The following is a 23,046-nucleotide window of genomic DNA, read 5'->3' on the forward strand; positions in this document are numbered from 1 at the left end:
TTTCTATGACATATATATACATATATACCATATACTATAATCATATATACTATGCAATCATATATACTCGTATACACAACATACACCTACACCGGAGTGTTTTATATATTGGAATCTCTGTGTTAAGCATTTAACCTACATGTTCAAATCACAAGACCCATATATTTAGGTCAGATATTATCTATAATTATATTAATAAGGTCTGTGCCACTTGTATGAGCACCTGCTGATCCATACTGTTTGAAATGTAGTATTTAGGATCAATAAGTAACCTCTGATCGTGTTATGGCCTGTGGTGACAAGTCCTAACATAGGGTTAAATAAACTTGGCCCTGCTGAGGATGCGCCTGGGGCTCTGTCCATCTTCACTAGTGATGTGTCATGCGCAAATGTGCTTTGCAGTGAATCAGAAGAACTAGCTGTACTGTTTGCTGTTCATATGACACTGTTTAATAAATCCTGTTTTAAGAATTCTACTCCTATTCCAGAGGATCTCTTTGAGTGATTTGATTTTAATAGGTTATCATATTGGTTTCAAAATTTGCAACCCGACATTAACATTTTTAGTTATAAAGGGACACCTTCCTGCCTTTAGTCCTATTCATAAACAATATAATTTGTCTTCTAAATTACTAACACATAGTTGGTACAAAAAACATGAGCTTTGTTTGGAAAAATATAAAATCTGTTTGGGGTAAGCAGATTTGTTTTTATGATGATTTGATTTTATAATGGAAAAGATACCATCATGTACTTTGGATCTGAACATGGAAAGTGGTAACATTTCATTTAACATAAGGAAATAAATTATATATAAAGTAATACTGAATAGGAAAAGGTGTTACTAACATGTTGCTACATTGTCATATTTTAATTGCAGGTACTCCACCTCCCCCTTCACCTCCCTGTAAGAAATTAAAAATATGATACAAAATTGTTTAAATGTTAAGATTAAACCAACACATAATAATGTATAATAAATTTAAATCAATTTCCTTCTGTTGTGATTCACACAATTAACATGTTCACTTTATAGTTTTCGAGGTAAAAGAAATGAACATACCATGGACGTTAGTGTTACAGGCATGTTTCCTTCTTTGTGTTCTAGAACTTTGATGTGACTTACATTATTGACTCATGCTTGCCATTTGATGTCAGTGTCATAGCAGATTATAAAATGTGTAAATCTATCAGTAGAAAGATTTAAACCTCACCAATGTGCAGCTGTCTTGTTGGCAATAAATCACAGTGCTGAGTGTGCACTGAGTGCTAAAGTAAATGTCTGAAATTATGAATTCACAAGATTAATCATTTTCTGCTACCACTTCTCACTTGCCTCTTGCTGTTATACTTATAATTTTATAACTTATAATCTTTATAGATCACCATCACATTTTCCTCTTATGTCTCTGACAATCAGGCCAGTGAGTTATGTGACATGTCAAATGAGCCTTTTACGTAACATCACACACTGAAGCAGAAAGCCTGAGTTATCAATAATAACCACCATCAAGATGCTCATTTTCTTTGACTCTGTTTTCTAGGTATTATCAAGCCGGACTATGTCCGTCTGGCCTGGCAGTACACCCCTCAGGTCTTTTGTTTGTTTTTTGTGTTATTTTGTGTTTGACCTGTTTGATCATTGTGGTAACTTATGTTTAATGTTCATTCACTTCTACTTTAAAACCATCTGTGGGTGTCACACTTTTACTAATTCTGATGTCAGTGTAAGTGATTCTCTGCTATTAAATATTATACATTCAAATTGTTACAGCAGCACAAACTTCTGAGTCACAATGTGGAATTCACATAGTTTCCCATGGTGACACAGAAATGCACATTTGGTTATTTCAGGCTTCTGAAATTGCAGGTAGTAGAAAACAGATGTCAGTCTGTCTCTGTAGTACACCCCTCAAGTGTTTTGTTTGTTTGTTGTGTTATTTTGTGTTTCTTCATAACACTGTTGTGTAAACACACTAAATCCTATTGTAATTTTCTAAATGAACAGTGAAAGAGAGCGAGAACTGCAGCTTGTCAGAGATTACAAGCCTCACAAAGATGTCCAACATCTCAGAATTATGCTTCATGGACCACCAGGTGCTGGAAAGTCCAGCTTCATCAACTCTGTCGACAGTGTTTTAAGAGACAAAATCGCAACTCGAGCTTTGGCAGACACAACCTCTGGTGATAGTTTCACTATTGCAGTATGTATGAGGATGTATATATTCTTGTCATAGTTGCACACTCATTTCCTTTTTCCGTTTTTCTATGACTACAGGAGCTCACTGCAGTGGTAGCTGCTTTATAAGCATTAAACTATAAATGAGTGAAAAATAGTCAGCACAACTAGTGTGTAAATTATTTTGAAAACTGTTAGGATCTTTAGTATCTGGCACTAATATAACCACACCACACTTTTTATTTACAGTACAAGACATTTAAAATTCAGAAAGGAAATCCAGAAACTTTTTACCCTTTTGTCTTCACTGACACCATGGGGCTTGAGAGGGGCGCTGAGAAAGGAATTCATGTAGAAGACATCAAACTTGCCATTAGTGGACATGTCAAAGAAGGTTACACGGTGTCTTCATTCAGATGTTTGTACACAGTCTGTGATACAGACACTGTATCGTGCAAAAAGTTTAACCGATTTTCCTTTTTTCCCCAGTTCAATCCGAAATGTCCCTTGTTTGAAATGGATCCTAACAACATCAGTTCTCCCACTTTAGATGACAAAGTCCACATACTGGTTTTAGTCATTCCAGCCGACACAGTGAGCATAATCAGACAAAGGTGAAAGAAGTTGTTGTTCGAAGAGGATGTATGATGTCACGATTTCAAATACTCGAAAAACACGAGATAAAATGATTGCATTGGTTCCTGTATTGGCAGGGATCCCACAAATAGCTCTCATGACTAAAATTGATGAAGCCTGTCCTGAAGTCAAAAAAGACATAAAGAACGCCTACAAGAGCAAGCACTTGAATCAGCTGGTATGTTCCAGGAAGTAACTTTCATGCATTTGTAGACAGTTTACACATGAATGTAACGTCTGTAATTCAGCTGTACATTTCAGTATATCTGTACAGAAACCTCAGCTGGAATCAGTACAAATAACTCAATAAGTAATTTATGATTATGTCACTAGTGCAACAATACAGTTTCAGTTTTTAAAATGTAATATTGTTTAAACTTAGATGAAAACAATTAACGTGAACCTGGGTTTTCCACTGAACTGCATCTTCCTCGTGAAGAACTACCACACAGAGATTGAGACAGATAACAATGTAGATTCACTGAACCTTTATTGTACTGATTTTATCTTGTTCTTATTTTGTTTATTTATTTTTTTCGCAAATTAAATCCAAAAAAACTTCACAGAAAATCAATACATGTACTTTTTGGTATTTACTGTATGTTCAAAATGTGCCTGTAACCTGCTGTCTGCTTCTAGCTCATATAAATCATTGTAAGACTGTCCTCTGTGAATCAGTGCATTAACACAGTGAATCATAATTTTGGAAAAGAGAAAAGATCAAAAGCTAAAAAGACACACATACACAGATGGAGGGTCAGTGGAGGTGTGATGATTTTGGGGGTGGTGACTGTGATCTGTTGAGTTGATTTCTTGTTTCCCGAGCTGTAATTAAATCTGTTTATTTAAAATAATGAAGACTGACCAGACTGTGTGGCAGTAATGATATTTCAGCAGATCTCCCATCTTTCTAACATTCACAACAAATAATCAGAATGCATACAGCATGCTTTTAAGTCACATTTATTTCATAAAGCCATCCTTAATGACACTTGTTAGCTCCGCAATTACCTGGTGACCTGTCCAGGGTGTATCCTGCCTTCCATCCTATGACAGCTGGGATAGGCTCCTGTTGCCCTGTGACCCTGAGTTGGAAAAGCAGAAGAGGATGGATAGATTGCGCTTAACATGTAAAATGAAACTACAATATTGAATTGCTAAAAAGCCCTCCTGTCAGCCCATGCATTATCTGCATGGGCTGAGCATGATCACCACAGGGACCATTAGGAATGTAAGCATCAACCAATCAGAGTATTTTGCCCCCTCCTTGCCTTGGCAGTTGAGAACTTAATCAGATGCTGCAGCTTGTCTGGCTTTCAGTTAGAGTCGGACTATTATTCATGAAACTAGTAACTTTACCTTCTCAGCTTTGTGTTTAAATTCAGCCACGCTATCAGTTGGGCATCTTTCTTGGCCTTCAGACAGTATTTCTGATTGCTAAAGTACCAAACAGGACAGAAAAAAAAAATATGTCACATAATTTTTACCTTTGCAGACACATCAGCGTCCAACAATTGAATGAATATGATTAACAAAAAAAAACAATATTATGATCTGCCTAGTTTATCTTAGTGTAAAAGTTGACACATTTTTCTGTAGTGTAAAAGATTAGCTGTCATTCTGTGGAGGTTTGTGTTCTGTGATCTGACTGGCTGCTGCTGAAAATCTTAAGCCTCCCTGTTTCCTCAGGATGTGGTTGCCCGATGAAATTGAGCTGCACTGTGATGGCTGTGTCACAGACGAAGGCGGCTGTGGTTTCTGCCTCAAAGCCTGCTGGGAAAGGACGCATGTCAGTGTGTGGGGGGTGAGCGGGGCAATTTCACTTGTTACAACAAATATTACAGTTTTTCTCGATTGCTAAAACACATTTCTTGAAACTACGCCTCATATCCGCACAACAGTAAACACAAATCCATAACATCTCACTCAATTCCCCAAACATCCTATTTCCAGGTCAAAATGAAGCTCTACACCCAAAACTATTCACTCCTGCTGAAAAACCGAACTTTGCCCTCAGACATCAAACACAAGCCCTCAAAAACACACACACTACAACAGAGTTTTGCACACTGGTACAATTAATTCAAAACAATAGTTCCAAAACAATTAGGTTGCTTATGGTTCTCCCCTTCAAAACCCTTGTCACATGATAAACACAAAAGACGCAACCAATGTATGTACAGTGGCACATTGTCATTCATGTACTATACAGTACAACACACACCAGAAACATTATCCCACCACAGCATCTTGTCTTTGGTCTGGGTCAGGCCAGAGAATCTCATCCACATCACAGGCTATATTGGCCCCAGCCAGGCAGCGGGGGTAAAATCCTCTTGCATGCCTGATCCACCCCTGGCATGCATCTACTGATATGTCTAGGCAGGCCTCTTCCATGGCCTGAAGGAGGTGAACACGGACATAAGGTTCTCGGTCATACACTTTCCACCGCCATGCCGAAAATAACTCCTCTATCGGGTTTAGAAAGGGGGAGTATGCAGGCAGAAAGATATTAGAAAACCTTGGGTTATTGGTAAACCAGTCACGAACCAGAGCAGCGCGATGGAAGCTGACGTTATCCCACACAACAACGTAGTGAGGCTGCTCTGGCTGTGCTGGTTCCCTGTAGTCCAGCTGGAACATATGTTGTCTTAAACCATCAAGAAAAGCAAGGAGAAGCATAGTGTTATAGGGTCCTAGTACGGCATGGCGGTGGAGTACCCCTCGTTGGCTGATGGCTGCGCACATAGTGACATTCCCCCCACGCTGACCAGGGACATTTACAATAGCCCGATGGCCAATTATGTTCCTCCCCCTTTTCCTTCTTTTGGTCAGGTTAAAACCTGCCTCATCCACAAAGATCATTTCATGGGGAACAGGCCGTCCTTCAATCTCAAAGATTCTCTGCAAAACACATAACACAGTAGAGTCAATCGGTACCCTGAACCAAAGTTCAAGAGTGCTGAAATGGCAGCATAAACTGCCATGCTGTGATGGTACACAATACCTTATACAGTATCAAAACTCATACCTGAACATATTCCACACGTTGGTTTTTCACTCTGTCAGAGTTTCGTTCGAAAGGGACTCGGTATGCCTGTTTCATCCGGAATTGATTCTTTCGGAGGATGCGGTCAATTGTGGAGAGGCTGATGGCATTTATGCCTCGAAAAAGATGATCATCCTCAATCACTCTCCTTTGAATCTCTTGCAGGCGGATTACATTATTTGCAATTACCATGTTTACAAGTTCCCTCTCTTGCTCCTCCGACAAAAGCCTTAACCTGCCTCCACCAGGTGGTCGTCTCTGTGTCCTACAAAAATAGAAGCACTCATTACTGTAACTGTCACACATTCATTTTACAGGAAAATAATGGAAACATACTGAAACTCAAGACACATAAATTCAGTAACTTAAACGTTACTGTACAAAGCAGTCTTACTGCAAGTACACCTACCTGTTTTCCGCCCTGAAGGTTCTGATGATGGAGGCAACAGTGAAGCGACTCAAATTTGGTTGTACTCGTTGCCCAGCCTCCCTCATAGTCATCCCATGGACAAGGACATGGTCAACTAAAGTGGCTCGAATTTCATCCGAGACTGACTGTCTTCGTGCCCTTGCTCTTCCCCTTCCTTGTCGCCGTCGTTCTCCACCTCCACCTCCTTCACCACCTCCTCCTCCTCTTCCACCATGTCCTCTTTCTCCACCACGTCCTCCTCCTTCACCACGTCCTCTTTCTCCACCACGTCCTCCTCTTTCACCACGTCCTCTTTCTCCACCACGTCCTCCTCCTTCACCACGTCCTCTTTCTCCACCACGTCCTCTTCCTTTGCATCTCTTTGGATCCATTGTTTCAAACCTGAATGAGCTGACTTTGGCCCTTTTATCTATCCATCGCAGGTTCTGATTGGTGTGTGCTAAATTTTGACTCCTAGTGTTTCCACCTGGTTAATTGTGTGCTAATTGGGCTCAAGCTGTGCTGACTTAAGTTAACATTATTGCATGCTAGTGCTTTCTACATGACTACATGGTGTGAGCACTGTAAAATGTAGGGATTTGTGTGTAGAGTTTTGCAGTACCAGTTCACCAAATTTGAGTCATGTGTCAAAGCAGGGAATAGTGTTTATAGTTCAGGGAAATGGGTGAGCTTTTTGACCAATAGCGTTTATGGTTTTGAAATTTTAGTTTAGAGGCCTGGTTATAGTGTTTAAGCAATCGAGAAAAACTGTAATGATGAAATAAATCTATTTCACAAGACATGGGTTTGTGTTTTTCACCAGCAACAGCCAAACTCTTCTCAGTTTGTCATCTCTTTTATTTTTGAGACATGACCGGAACAGAAAGAATAAATTATATGAAACAGTAAAAAAAAAAAATAAATAAATCAGCCATGCTCTTTGTTACTATTGCCAGTGCAAGAGTAGCAGCATTGTAGCAGTAAAGAGCATAAAAGCATTAAAAGCGTCATACACTATATTTCAGTTAATGAGTTGATTTGATCTTTGGTATTGTGTAGAGCTAATGTTTACCAGAAAGTGTTGTAATTACTGCTGTATTACATACACCTGTCTTTGCAAACAACTATATATGTCAACCCACGTGTCAGAGCCTCATTTGAGTGTGTTCCTTGGTCCACTAGAGGGCAGTATTGATCCAGAAATTAGAGATTTCATCCAATTCAGCTATGATTCTCTGTTCATGTCATTTTTTATTTTTTATTTTTTTTGCTTCTGTCCCATGTTTGAGATTGTATTTTATTCTGTTATTGACCTGAATTATTCAAAGAGTTGTTTAATTGTTTTCTTTTTAAACTATTTCCTACTTATAACAATTTCTTTCTTTTTTTTAAGTTGTGTCCTGTCTGCCAGCTTTTGCAATCAGTATTTTGATCTGAATGACATTTTGCTTTTTCAAGATCAGCTCTATTAAATATTGTTTAATAGATCATGTTTTCTTTTGTTCTGTTTATTTATTCATTTCTGTTTGTGTTATTTCAATTATCCCATTATATGTAATATAGCAGATTGACATGGCCGTGCAGTGATGTTTAAAGGTGCTGGTGCTCAAAGTTAAAAAGGGGCACATAGAACCAGGCTGAATAACAACAACACACATTCATCAAAGATCTAATATGGAATCACATCATACTATATCACTGTCATCAGGTAGGGACAATGCAAAGCAAACGTAGCCTAAGTTTTACCTGATGGGGTACAATATTGCTGTTGAGGGGTTGCTGCTCGTCCTGCTGCTGATAGTGCTGGAGGTCAGGGCTGTGTTGATCTGGGACTGTAGACTGTAAAAGGTACATAGAAGAGATGGGAGCTGATTAAACAAGTGCTATGAGATAATAATAAAATGCAAAGATTGGTGACAGCGCTTGGAACCATAAGGCAACAAAACTGTGAGAAATAAACTGGGCTCTGCCTGTGAATAACTGTTTGCCTCTCTTCCTCCGTCCATCTCCTCATCTCATCTATCACTCTCCACTTGCTGTCCATCTGAGAACAATGCACAATTTGCTATTGCATTAATCTATTATTTAATTATCCAAACTTAACAACTCTTGCACCTAATCCATAATAAAGTAATGATAGAGAAATGTTATAGAACCAAAACATTGTGTTTATCATTGTTTTTATACTTGAATACCTCTGTTAGAGAATTATCTCTGGGATGCTGGGATGATAGCTCCCTCAGGACTTAAACTCTGGTCAGAGAGTGGGGCACAGAGAGTGATGTCCGGATATACTTTAATGGAAGTTAACAGCAGCTCAACTGTACAGCAGTAGGCATACTTAACAAGTGTGGGAGGGGCGGACGTGTGTGTGGTTCTGAATAACAAGAAACAAGGAGAAACAATTATCACATGTCAAATATAACAATCATCACTTCCCAACATCACACCAGTATAATGAACTGTAACACAAATAATCAGCTGAATGCTCTGACATAAGGAAGTCCCACAATCCCATTTTGAACAGGCAGGAGACAAGAATATCTGCATATCTCAGGCAACAGAAAAGACCTGATGCCCCCAAATTAGGAAAGGTCAGCAATTACATGGTCTTCAGCGCCCTCTAGTGGCAAAATAACCCAACTGCGGTGCACAGATCCAACCCGCGACAAAGGCTACAGTGGTAAGTCACATGCCTCTACCAATCTCAATAAATGTCCTAGCATAAACCCCTTAAGGGTGTAATTAACGTCAAAGTACAACCTGTGCTGTAAGTGGAAATGGACTCGTAGAACTGGAGGGATTTTGACTCACATTTGCGCAGGAACACACACGGCTGGCGATCGCTATGATCGCACTCATGGAGAAAAACATGCCTAGTGCTCCTCGGACTCATGATACGGCAGGACCGTCGTAAAAGCATGTGACGTCATCACCGTAGCAAACAGTGAGAACAAAGTGGAACTTATCGGCAGCAATTACCATTGCACTTATAGCGACGCGACTGAAATATAAGGAGACTTTCGGACAACCTCTGCAATGCAACAACTGGTACATGTGTTATTGTTACCTGTGCTCTTTTTATTCCAGCTGGTGAGGGATCCACTGCCTCACACAGCTCCTTTTGTCACTGTTTCCTCGTCATGTCCTTACAGAGCATGTCTGGACAATGTTATATGCTGAGTAATAATTAAAAAATCTATACACATAAAACACGCATATACACACACACATACACATTCACATACAGAGACGTTTTATATCTTCTCCTGAATACTGTTTATACTATGCCCACAAGTTTGCATCATGGTGCTGATACAGAATACTTCCCTTATTATTTATTCCTAGTGCTATAATAATAAAGTAATTAAAATTAAAAAGTAATAAATATAAAATAATGTATTTATGAGGATTCAGTTTGTTTGACTGTTGTTTGAAATATAAGTCCTCCAGAAAGGCAGGAAAAGCCCTGTAACTTACTTTAAAACTAAATTTGTTCTCTAAAACAAATTTAGTTTTGGACAGAGCTACAGACCCATGACACTCTTAGCCAGTTAGCTAGCAGCTAATGACCAGCACTAGGTGTGCAGTTAAATGATTTAAATGAATGGGCATTTAAATCATTTGAATTCCAATTTTAATTAATTATTGTCACATTTAATTCATTATTTAATGGTGTATTTAATTCATTCATTTTGTCACTCCTGACCCTCCATAATATCCAGGGCCAGATTTTGATAAGTTTTCCAGAGCTTCACCTCCACCCAACTCTGACCGTGAAAAACAAGCTTCAAGAGCAACCAGGACACACACACCCCAAAAAACACAATTGCATCTTCTCTGTCTCCTCAAGTCACCAGATCCGGAAAAGAGTTCAGCCTAGGAATGAGTGAGCATGCTACACTGTAAAAAAGAACTTCCATAAAAAAAACAAAAAAACTATACAGAAAATGTCTTTGAAGTTTTCCACAATGAGATTTTCAGGTTTTTTTTTACGGAACTTCACAGACTTTTCCAAAACTGGTAAAACAGAAAATTCTGTAGATTGACAGTAAACCATCTGCACTATTTATGGACATTTCCTTCAACTATAAAATTGAAAATGACATGTATTAACAGTATGCTTTCTGATACATAGTGAGTGAAAAAGGTGACTGAAGAAGAAATAACGTATTTTTTGGACTACAAGGTGCACTTAAAATCCTTTAATTTTTCTCAAAAATCGACAGTGCGCCTTATAACCCGGTACACCTTATGTACGAATTGTAGTTGTGCTTACTGATCTCGAACCGATTTTATGTGATACACGGCGCTCAAAAATCTGTCAAAACATGTTTTAGTACAACTTTTGGTAAGCTGCTCCGCTTGATGGATTGTCGGAGCATTACGGCTACGGTAGTCAGGAGCAGAGATGGGCAGTTATTGTGATCTCATTACTTTTTTCAAGTAACGAGTAAAGTAAGGGATTACTATTACAAAAAAGGTAATTAGATTTACTGTTACTTTTGAAAGCACGCTGCGTTACTGCGTTACTAAAACCGTGATTTTTTTGCGAGAGTGTCTCATGACAATGACGTAAGCGAGTGCGACGTTCGTGGCAACAGCTGTGTGCAGATCAACAATGGATAATATAACGAGTGCGGGAGAGAGTATGACCGTGCAGCGTTTAAAGTGTGGAAGTACTGACCTTACTTTGAGTTTGATTCCGTAAAAAGTGACAAAAACATTAGCGTCCGCTGTTCACTGCGTGGGAAGAAAACTTCTTTTTACAGTGAAAAAACCCCTTAACTTCCGAGCAAGCACCGAGTACGCTACCACGGAATGGGAAATTCACAGACAAACTCGCGGATTCTTCCACTGACCGCTGCGGCACACCTGCACCAGGGCAAACCTCCGCCTGCTATACAGGTGAAAATAGAGCAACAGGACCGCTGAGTCTTTGATTTTATTTATTTTCTGCTGTGTTTCACTTGCATTTGTAAACACAAAAAAATATTTTATTTTATATGCTGGAATGTGCAGGAAATAGGTTTAAATGTTAAACAAATTTCTTCCAGTCAGAGAATGTTGCATATAATTTAATTTTTGCTTGATGCATAAAGTTAAAAGATTAAAACTAATAAAACAAGTTTTAAAAAGAGACTTTTCTATTTGATTACATTTTGTATGATGGATTATGCAGAAAAAGTAGAATAGTGATGCGCGAATCATGAACGAATTGTTCAATACTCGAGAATCACTTTACTGACTCATGAATCATGATTCACAAGCCCAACTGACTCACTGACTCATCCCTGTTGCTGTTAGCAGCAATATATCTAGCTTATAATTAAAATTGTGGAGAAAAACACAACATCCAGTATCTTAACAAAAAAATTTCTGCTCTGAACTGGAAGAAAAAACCCTGAGTAGAAGCTCACATCAAGACAATAGCTCCTTGGTTCACAGTAGCATCGCTCTGCTAACATGCTAACAGCACATTTGAGCTACTCACCCCCTGCCTTCCTGTGCTGAATCATAGGGTAAGCGAATCACTCAGTACTCACTAACCCCCCTCCCTCCTGTGCTGAATCATAGCGCGAACGAATCACTCAGGACTTGCTCACCCCCTCCCTCCTGTGCTGAATCATAGAGCGCACGAATCACTCACTCACTCACTCACTCACCCCCTCCCTCCTGGCTCACAGCTTCTTCTTCTTCTTCTCGGTTGGCAACCAATGTTAAGGCGCATTACCGCCCCCTGGCTCACAGCTCAGTGGACATTTAGATGAGAAAATATATATTTGACACATTTAAGGAAAATACTAATAAAATAAAAATAAACAAAATAAATGTTCCCTTTAGAAATTTTTTTTGCTCTTTTTTGCTCTATAAAATAGTTGTTTTCTTTTAGAATCACTCATCTTAGCAGAAGGATATACATGAAAAGAGAAACAAATTAAGTTTGAGTGAAAATGTACATTTTTTGCACTCTCTGGTCAACTGACTCAGTGAATCAAATGACTCAAAAAACCCGATTCACTTTGGTGAGTGACTCATTAAAACTCGATTCAGTAAAAAGAATCAAATTTACCATCACTAAAGTAGAATTGGGCTGAAAGATCTATTGCTTTATTACCCTATTCAGGTTGTAAATCGTGTTTTAAAAAGTAACTAGGTAACTAAGTAATTAATTACTTTTGAAAATAAGTAATCAGTAAAGTAACGGGATTACTTTTGGGGGGAAGTAATCAGTAATTAGTTACTAATTACTTTTTTCAAGTAACTTGACCAACACTGGTCAGGAGTCTCATGGAGTAATCCGGGTCCAAACTCCGCTTCAGGTTCCAAAGTCAAACACTGCGGCATCACTGAGAGTTAAAAACTGTCTAAATTCTGTCATCTTCAATAAAATGATCAGCATTGCCGCTTTACCAGGTGTAACAATTAAGTTTAACATCCAGGCATCAATGAAAACAGAATTTATTACATTTAACGGAGTTAGAAGTTGGCAGGAAGTTAGCTTGTTAGTTTCCACCTAAAGATAATATACTATGTTCTGACTGAGAGATTTCTGAAAAAACAGCTCTGCTATCACTTCAGACATAAATGAAGACAGAAAACTAAACAGCAGTGATGTTTGTAGGGTTACTGAAGTTGGGCTAGCTGGTCTATAATATAATATATCCTTGAGGCCAAGTCCATAACATGCAACTGTTTCAATTAGATTGTCATTTTAACTGATTTTTTATTTTTATTTGAATTATTGAATTTTACTGAATTTTATTTCATTTTATTTTTTCATTTATTTTTGCATGTGTGTTGTTGCTGCCTGTGTTTAATTGAGTAATTTCTGTAACTGTGAGACACTTGCTGCTGCCTATCTTGGCCAGGTCTCCCTTGAAAAAGAGGTTTTTAATCTCAATGGGATCTTCCTGGTTAAATAAAGGTTAAATAAATGAATAAATAAATATAATGATGTGCTACGTGATCGCTAGCGACAGAGCTATGTTAGCATAACACAAACAGTGAAGCTGGAGGATGAACGCTAACGTTTTTCCACTCGATAAAAGTTAACGTGAGGGTTCCCAATGGTTAGGGACAAATGCAATCACATGGCAGGATGCTGTAAATGGACCGAACTTCAGTCAGGAGAACAACTGAGATAATCCATCCACAATACAAGATTAGTCATTAATATACTGCAACAACATGGGAATAGCAACATTAACATGAGTTTGACTTATTTGACTGTTTTGTTTCATTCAATGCGCCTTATAATCCGGTGGGCTTTATGGTCCGAAAAATACAGTAAGTAGTTTCTGGATGTCTGATTTTCGTCCACTGAAGGAGCTGTTATGTTATGTCAGGTAACATATTTTGATGTCTACTGAATGCTTACCATTTCATGTCTTTGTCATAGCAACATGACCTAGCATCCCGTGACATAATTAGTATGTGACACAAATGCTAAAACAAACGTGGATATCGAGGTGACCATATATATTATTATATTATTGTCAGACTCTGGGACTATGGCGTTGTGTTTTGTAGCCATTTCCCTTGTTGCTGGGTTTCAAAAATTGCGTGTTTTTTTTTATTTTCAGGAACGAGACGCACTTATTACTGCATCTAATGAAGTGATGCATCTGATCAGCCAGCTGGTGGCATACACTCTAACGATGCCACATTTTTCTCATGGGCCTGGTACTGGGGACCCAGAGCTCATGTACTTTATGGACTTGTTTATATTTTGATGTGTACATCTTGCTCGGATCGCTTGGAACCGAGCAAGTACTAGTTTAGTACCTGGTACATCGGTACCGAGCTTTAAAATGATTAGCGGTAATAAAACTCGAGAGAGGCCGACAGTGATCACTGACTGTTTTTAGGGGCTTGTTGAGATTAAATAGCACAAGATAGAACGCATTAAAACATGTAGAAAACACAAATGCCTTATTAAATGCTGAGTCATTTGGGCCCGGAAGCAGGATTCATCACGTCATCACTTAAAGACCGGATTGTCTACAGCACACAGGTGTATTAGGTTATTACGTTCACATTGGTAAGTTGTCTTGTGACAGCTGACAAATTGAAACAAATGAGCGTGCTGTGTGTGCAACAGTGCGACATAGTGATGTGTCAAAATGGCTCTTAGAGCCGGATCTTTGACATGAACGACGCGAGCCGGCTCCTTATCGCGAGCCGTGGGTTTTTTTTTCTTTCTCTCACCCTCTCTCTCGCACTTTTTTCCCCGCTTCGTTCCTCACGCGAGCCTTGTGCTTTGCCCTGGGAAGCAGTGTTGCCAACTCCTCAGTAAGGAAAATCGCTATTGGCTGTCCTAAAAGTCGCTAGAAGTCGCTAAATGATGTCATCACCTAATTTGCATAATTGGTCACACTAATATAATTGTAACCTATGTTGTTGGAGAGAGAAATAACATCGTGGAAGAGACATAAAGTGAGTAAAAAACGTCCTAAATGCATTTAGAGTTTATTTAGAACTACAAATTAAATTTCTTTTAGCAATTATTGTTTTTTTAATGTCACAATTCCAGCCCTGCTCCTTTACCCGGGCTTGGACCGGCAAAAGTGACCCGAAATAGGCACTCTGGTGGAGTTACTTTGTGTTTGTGTGTGTTTATAAGTAGTTTTAAACCTTGTGATCCACAAAACAGCATAAGAGTAAAAGATTAAAAGAAGAACTGACTGTGTTACAGCACCCGCTGCTTGTTGAGAGTAAAAGCAATACGCGCTTTCACGTCTTTTTTTAGCGACTTTTTATAGAAAAAAAGTCGCTAGGGGGTCTGAAAACTCGGTAAATATAGCGACAAAGTCGCTAAGTTGGCAACACTGCTGGGAAGAGGGGGGAGGGGCGGTACTTACACTCTCAGTAGCACAGGAACAGAGCAGGAGGGAAAGAGAGAGAAAGAGAGCCAGGGACAACAACGTCACATTAGAAAGCTATAGTAATGGTCCACAACTATTTTCAGTTGCCGATGATAAAGGATTCAGAAAGTTTATTCATGCAGACCCATATGACAGAGAATGTGCATCTTCTTTTTGTTTTCATATTTTAATTTATATTTAATAGTGTTGTGGTTTGCAGTGTTTTGTGTTGTTTCACTTTAAATTTGTTTAAAAGGAAAAAGCTGAAAATTTAAATAGTTAAAAGTTGAAATGTGAATAGTTGGTTTTTGTATTATATGATTTATTTATTACATTTATGTGAAATGAAAAAATAAAAGTATATTTACAGTGGCCCCTAGAGACAAAGCATGTACAAACTTCAAAACACGTACGAACTCTGAAGCACGTACAAACCCTGAAGCACGTACAAACTCCAAAATACGTAAAATTCCGTAGCACGTACAAACTCCAAAGCACGTATAAACCCTGGAGCACGTAAAAACTCCAAAACACGTAAAAACTCAGAAGCACGTAAAAACTCCAAAACACGTACAAAACACAACAGAAGTGCTCCAGGATGCTAGGCGCAGTGTTGAGCTTTTATTACCTAGTGGCTACACAAGCCAGCAAGTACGAACAACCGGATTTGGTGTGTGGTAGTAACAGGTAAATGAACATTTTTTTTAAATTATTTGAATATATATGAGTGCTTGTGTATAAATACACAAACCATACACATATGCTTTCAATTGTGTAATTTAAGTGATCTAGGTAGCTCTGTTTTGGAAGTTCAGTTAACACTAGAAATGTGTTTTGGAGTTTGCACATGCTTTGGAGTTTGTACGTGCTTTGTCTCTAGGGGCCCCCGCATATATTTATATATAAACATATATAAATAGAACCACGTTTTTTTACATTAGTAATTCCTTTTGTGCATAATTTTATATTATTGTTAATAATAAATAATTAAAGCAACAAAACAACCTGAAGAGCCAGTTCGGAGCCGAAAGAGCCGGCTCTTTTTAGTGAGCCGAGCCGAAAGAGCCGGTTCTCTAAAAAGAGCTGGAAATCTCATCACTAGTGCGACAAACTTTATCTGTCCTTTTATTAACAATAAATATCACCACCTAAAGGATCGGAGCAGTGTTGCCAACTTAGCAACTTTGTCGCTAAATTTAGCGAGTTTTCAGACCCCCTTAGCGACTTTTTTTTCTAAAAAGCGACTAGCAACAAATCTGGAGACTTTTGCTGGAAGACTTATGACCACTTTATGATGTGAAAACATGTATCACTCTTACTCTCAACAAGCAGCGGGTGCTGCCATGGGTACCTCATCCGTGCCAAAGCACTCACAGGTGGCAGATCGTCCTCACGCAGCAGGCAACCCCAGCTGGTGTCAGAGCAGGAGATGTTAACCCCTACGCGTCCAAACTGCAAATGAATCGTGCATAAGCGAAGCCGCTCTTCCTGCCCTGACTGTAACGCAGTCAGTTGTTCTTTTACTCTTACTTTTTGTGGATCACCAGGTTTAAAACTACTTAAACACACACACACACAAAGTAACTCTGCCAGGGTGCCTATTTCGGGTCACTTTTGCCCGGTACCAAGCCCAGATAAAGGAATTGCTACCGGCACAATTTTGGAATTGTGACAAATAAAAAATCAATAATTGCTAAAAGAATTTCATTTGTAGTTCTAAATATATTCTAAATGCATTTAGGTATGGTGGTCCTCCATAAACTGCATCTTCCTCGTAAAGAACTACCACACAGAGGCTGAGACAGAGAACAATGTGGATTCACTGATACTGAGTGTACTGAAAAAGACTATATGGAGAGGACTACCAGAATGGCCAGGATGATCCTGACCTGTAATCAAGTGTGAGGGCGATAGAAAACGAAAATGTTCAGTTACTCATCAGGTGATTTTGCTTTGCCATCATTACAATCACAGTCACAAAAAAGTCAATTTCATCAGAAACTTCATCCTACTGATTTTTGTCTTGTTCTTATTTCCCTTCTGAGAGAGAGAGAGAGAGAGATAGCCTTTATTTGTCAGTTGCAGGTCTTTTGCCCACAACCGAGATGACAGACCTTGCCGACCGTACATACAATACACAAACATCACATTGGGGAGACAGGTCAGGCTAGGTAGCGAGGAAAAAACCATCGAAATGTGTAACACAAAAGGATAATACAGGAATGCACAGATATCAACACACCATAGCACAATAAACACAGACAAGCAACATGGGAAAGAGTTCCAGTGTGTACATCTGATCTGGGACCGCTGCAATCTTTCGACTGCGCCTCCAGCTGACCCGATGTCCACATCAGAGGGGAGGTAAGCGTTGGAGGTGGCGTTGGATCCGGGGTAGGGAGGGTGATGCGTCGGTGAGTGCTTATCAGTATCAGTATATGTATGTGTGTGCGTGTCCAGAGTTCAGCTGAGACAGTGTCCTTCGCCCTGCCAGGCTAAGTAAACAGTCTTCCAGCCAACCCAGGTGGCCTTGCATGGAATGGGAAGGAACAGACTAAACACAGTCGTTATCAGGGTGTTTTGTTCAGCTCCGGCCTTGCAGCTGGCGCCAAAGGGGTATCCGCATAAGTGATGTTATTTTTTTACTTTAGTGCGAACAGCTCATATGAATTTCAAAGCAGTTCTACAGTCCAACACTGGTCTCTCAATCTCCCATTGGAGAGCCGCGAGCTTCGCCATACTTGCGTTCTGTGATGTTGTCACTTCTTGTGCTCAAGGAGCCAATTTCTGAGAACTCACGGCAGTGTGCCTCCCCGAGATGTCATCCAATTTTGCGCCCAGAGATGTTATTCCGGGCTAGCCCTTCCGAGATGTATCCAGTCTGCAGTCAGAGATCTTATTCTGAGTATTCACAGCAGCCGTAGCCTCTCCAAGATCTTATCCGTGCTGACTCAATGAGCCCATTTTGAGAAACTCACGCCTCTCCCATCGTTCCAATCCCAGCGGGCAGCCTTGTGGGGGTTAGAACAGCCGGTTCCGCTTTCTTAATTCTTCGATAAGTCAGGGCCAAGCCAGCTCCGATCAGCCAGAACCCTGTTACCATGGTTCCGAATAGGTAGATATCTTCACCACTCAGGCTCACCCAAGCCCAAACTTCTCGTTGAGAAAGGGGTATCTTTTTTCTTTTGCAAATTAAATCCAAATAACCTTCACAGAAAATCAAGACATGTACTCTTTGCTATTTACTGTATATTTAAAATGTTAAGTGTAGGAAAAATGACATATATATGCCTGTAACATGTTGTCTGGTGTGTAATTCAAATAAATAATTTCAAGTCTCGATGTAAGACTGTCCTTTCTGAATAAGTGATTTCTTGTTTCCAGAACTGTAATTAAATCTGTTCACTTAAAATAATGAAGACGGACCAGAGAGTGTGTGTTTATTTGTTCACTGTATTTTTAATACTGAGATAACACTGAGAATATTAGCAATTAATGATATTTCAGGAACTTTATAACTCCAGTGTGTTCAGTTAAATAACTTCACAACAAATAATCAGAATACATAACACATAAAGTTATTTTCAGCTCATCATTTCATTTTTAAGGTTTGCTTTTAAGTCCCATTTATTTTATAAAGCCATCGTTAATGACATGTGTTAGCCTTGCAATAAACTGGTACCTGTCCAGCTGTCACAGGACTAAAAGCAGTCATGTGGCAGCTGACCCTGAGTTGGATAAGCAGAATAGAATAGATGGATGGATCTTTTATGACTGAGGTTATAAACCCATACCAGCATCCAGATATGCAAATCCAAATCAGGCTAATCTTTATCCTTCAAAGTTTACTTTCTCAGGTGTCGGCAGATTGGAACAAGCATAGTGCTACCTCTTAACAAGTGAAATATAACTAAAATTTCAAATGTATGACTTGTTGAAAAGCCAATCAATTTAACACTTAACTTTCTCATATTGACACACTGTATTAAGATTTCAAGATTTCAAGAGCTTTATTGTCAATACAACAGTATACACAGTATACAGCGTACCAAAATGCTGTTTCACCCCAAGCCCCCCCATGGTGCATTTATAAGTATATAAAAGATATATCTCTAAGAATAATAAAATAAGGAATTACAAATAAATAACATGCTAAATTTCGATAAAGTTAAGGGATAAAAAGGTACTAAATACTAACTATACAATATTATACAATACTATAATAATAAAGACAGGACAGAGACAATACGAGGTGGATTGTGCAGTAGGTATTGAATACCAGATTCAAGTTATGGTCAGAATATTGTAGACAAGACAGGACGAAGACATGTGCAAGATGCAAAATGTGCAAATATAGTATAATTTAAATGTGTGTGCAGTAACTATGTGACTGAGTGTGCAAATAAGCATATTGTTCCCAGGTCCAGTTTGCAGTGGATTTGTCGAAGTTTTTGTTGTTTTTGAGTCTTTTGGTGAATATTGTAAGGAGTATGTGTATATCAGTCCTTTGGTGGTACGGTTTTGATGCTGCGAAACTGTCTGCCAGATGGAAGGAGGGAGAACAGAGCATATGAGGGGTGGAAAGTGTCTTTCAGTATGCTGTTTGCACCTCGGATAACGTGTTTGTCGTAGAGTTGGGAGATGGGTGGGAGAGGGCCTCCAATGATCCTCTCTGCTGTCCTCACTATCTGCTGCAGAGACTTCTTTTCAGCAAAAGTGCAGTTCCCGTACCAGATAGTGATGTAGCAGCAGGGGACGCTCTCAGTGTTTCCCTGATAAAAATATGTGAGGGTGGGAGGAAGGAGACTGGCCTTCTTCAGTGTCCTAAGAAAGTGAAGATGAAGATGTTGTTGGGCTTTCTTCTTGATGGTGGAGGTGTTCAGGTTCCAGGAGAGGTCATCTGATATACGCACACCCAAGAACGTCACACTGCTGACAATCTCAACAGCAGATCTGTTGATGTGCAGTGGGGTGTGGGCCGCTGAGCTCTCCCTGAAGTTAACAACCATCTCTTTAGTCTTCTGAACATTTAAAGACAGGTTGTTATTCTGACACCGGATCACCAGGTGTTGTAACTCCTCTCTGTATTCAGACTCATTATTGTTGGTGATGAGACCCACCACTGTTGTGTCATCTGCAAACTTGATGATGTGATTTGAGCTGCACTGTGCAGTACAGTCATGTGTTAGCTGGGTGAACAGCAGAGGACTAAGCACACTACTGATGGTAAATTCGATTCTTTTTACTGAATCGAGTTTGAATGAGTCACTCACCAAAATGAATCGGGTTTTTTGAGTCATTTGAGTCACTGAGTCAGTTGCCCAGAGAATGCAAAAAATTTACATTTTCACTCAAACTTAATTTGTTTCTCTTTTCATGTATATTATACTGCTAAGATGAGTGATTGAAAAAGAAAAACAACTATTTTTATAGAGCAAAAAAGAGCAAAAAAAATTAAGATTTCTAAAGGCAACATTTATTTTTTTTATTTTTATTTTATTTTATTTGTATTTTTTGCTCAGATGTGTCAAATATATATCTTGATGCATGCTCAATCATCCAGGAAAGTAAATCTCCAAAAGTTGATTCTGTTCATCTGGACGTAGCGTTTTCAGTGGGAGAAACGTTTCGTCACTCATCCAAGTGACTTCTTCAGTCTCAGCTGACTGCAGGTTTCCCCAATCCTATAAACAGTACATTTGCATAATGACTGAAACCAGGCCACTGAAGGAACAATAGGCTGGGAGGTCAGTTCCTTAATCTTAATTATGCAAATTCTCATGACCATTGATCAACAACCACTGACCAAAACCAACTGATCAAAGCCCACTGATCAATGGCCATGAGTACCATTCACAGAGAGTTGGGGAATGGCTGCAATCACGGCATTGTAAGATGGCGAAAGATGTACCCTTAGGCCCCCTCCTCGATTCAGAGATCGTCTTTCCCTTTTCACATAAATGGCCTCCTTGACTCCGCGCTCAAACCAGCGTTCCTCCCTGTCCAGGATGTGTACATCCTCATCATTGAAAGAGTGTCCACTGGCCTGTAGGTGTAAATAGACTGCAGAGTCCTGGCCTGACGAGGTAGCTCTTCTGTGTTGTGCCATCCGCTTCGCCAGAGGTTGTTTGGTTTCCCCGATGTATAAATCCTGGCAATCCTCCAGGCACTTAACAGCGTACACTATGTTACTCTGTTTGTGTCGGGGGACACAGTCCTTGGGGTGGACCAATTTTTGGCGCAGTTTTGGGGTTTAAAAGCCACAGAGACCCGGTGTTTAGAAAAAATGCATCTCAACTGCTCCGATACTCCTGACACATATGGGATCAATACAGGTTTTCGCTTGGGCAGCGGTTGTCCTTCTCTCCTGGATTGACTGGAGCTTTCTTTAGGTGCCTTTCCAGTTTTGACAAAAGTCCAGCTGGGATAACCACATTTGCTCAGGGCCTTCTTGATGTGCTGTTCTTCTGCCTCCCTGGCCGCTGTGTCAGTGGGGATGGTGTTCACTCTGTGTTGTAGCGTCCTAATGACACCCAGTTTGTGCTCCAGTGGATGATGAGAGTCAAACCTTAAATACTGATCCGTATGTGTAGGTTTACGGTACACGTCAGCTTTTAGATGTCCCCCATTACTGATGGAAATCTCACAGTCTAAGAAGGCTAACCTGCCACTTTTCATATCCTCCCTGGTGAATTTGATGTGTCGGTCCACCGAGTTAATGTGATCCGTGAATTGTGGTACGTCCTGAGATTTGATTTTCACCCAGGTGTCATCCACATATCTGAACCAATGGCTTGGTGGTGTTCCAGGGTAGGATAGCAAAGCCCTCTTTTCCACTTCTTACATGTATAAATTGGCCACGATGGGTGAAACTGGGGAGCCCATGGCACACCCATGTTTCTGCCTGTAGAACTGACCCTTGTATGTGAAATAGGTGGAATGAAGACACAGTTCCAAAAGCAAACACACTTGGTCAATGCTGAGAGTGGTCCTGTTGCTGAGGTTGGTGTCATCCTGTAATCTCTTACGGACTACCTCCAACGCTTCCGTGACTGGGATGCAAGTGAAGAGAGATGTAACGTCGTACTAGACCATGGTTTCATCTGCCTCCATAATGACATCTCTCACCTTCTCAACGAAATCCAGGGTGTTCTGGATGTGGTGGTCAGAGCTGCCCACTAGCGGGTTGAGGATCGAAGCCAGAAACTTGGAGATGTTATAGGTGACCGAGTTGATCATACAGACAATCGGTCTTAAAGGTGCACCCTGTTTATGTATTTTCGGTAAACCATACAGACTTGGTGTAGACTCCCCTGGGTATAGCCTGTGGTATGAGGTCCGGTCAATAGCCTTGTCTTGTCCTAACTGCTTCAGACAGTCTATCACCCTCTTCCTAAGGAACTGACCTCCCAGCCTATTGTTCCTTCAGTGGCCTGGTTTCAGTCATTATGCAAATGTAATGTTTATAAGATTGGGGAAACCTGCAGTCAGCTGAGACTGAAGAAGTCACTTGGATGAGTGACGAAACGTTTCTCCCACTGAAAACGCTACGTCCAGATGAACAGAATCAACTTTTGGAGGTGTCAAATATATATTTTCTCATCTAAATGTCCACTGAGCTGTGAGTCAGGGGGCAGTAATGCACCTTAACATTGGTTGCCAACCAAGAAGAAGAAGAAGAAGCTGTGAGCCAGGAGGGAGGGGGTTAGTGAGTGAGTGAGTGATTTGTTCATGCTACGATTCAGGACAGGAAAGGAGGGGGTGAGTGAGTGAGTGATGAGCTTACGCTACGATTCCACACAGGAAGGGAGGGGGTGAATAACTCAAATGTGCTGTTAACATGTTAGCAGAGCAATGCTACTGTGAACTGAGGAGCTATTGTCTTGATGTGAGCTTTCTACTCAGG

General features: G+C 39.9%; 1 protein-coding gene across 1 annotated transcript; it reads right to left on the bottom strand.

The window, feature by feature from the left end:
* Window positions 1-4,651: 4,651 nt before the first annotated feature.
* LOC109196947 (uncharacterized) lies at window positions 4,652-6,811 on the bottom strand. The gene is made up of 4 exons (XM_019351606.2): window positions 6,560-6,811; window positions 6,274-6,505; window positions 5,847-6,129; window positions 4,652-5,719 (listed from the first exon to the last, which is right to left on the bottom strand). The coding sequence occupies exons 1-4, from the start codon at window positions 6,663-6,665 to the stop codon at window positions 5,048-5,050; spliced, it is 1,293 nt and encodes a 430-aa protein (XP_019207151.1). The 5' UTR covers window positions 6,666-6,811; the 3' UTR covers window positions 4,652-5,047.
* Between the last annotated feature and the right edge of the window lie 16,235 nt (window positions 6,812-23,046).

The sequence above is a fragment of the Oreochromis niloticus genome, linkage group LG23 (genome assembly GCF_001858045.2).
Source record: "Oreochromis niloticus isolate F11D_XX linkage group LG23, O_niloticus_UMD_NMBU, whole genome shotgun sequence".
Lineage (NCBI taxonomy): Eukaryota > Metazoa > Chordata > Actinopteri > Cichliformes > Cichlidae > Oreochromis > Oreochromis niloticus.

What these genes read in the sequence shown, in the direction of transcription:
- LOC109196947 (XM_019351606.2), bottom strand. Translation starts at nt 6,665, where the DNA reads ATGGATCCAAAGAGATGCAAAGGAAGAGGACGTGGTGGAGAAAGAGGA. An exon ending in TGGTGAAAGAGGAGGACGTG is followed by an intron (nt 6,506 to 6,559) that starts GTGGAGAAAGAG and finishes AAAGAGGACATG; the next exon opens with GTGGAAGAGGAGGAGGAGGT. An exon ending in AACGTGTGGAATATGTTCAG is followed by an intron (nt 5,720 to 5,846) that starts GTATGAGTTTTG and finishes TGTGTTTTGCAG; the next exon opens with AGAATCTTTGAGATTGAAGG.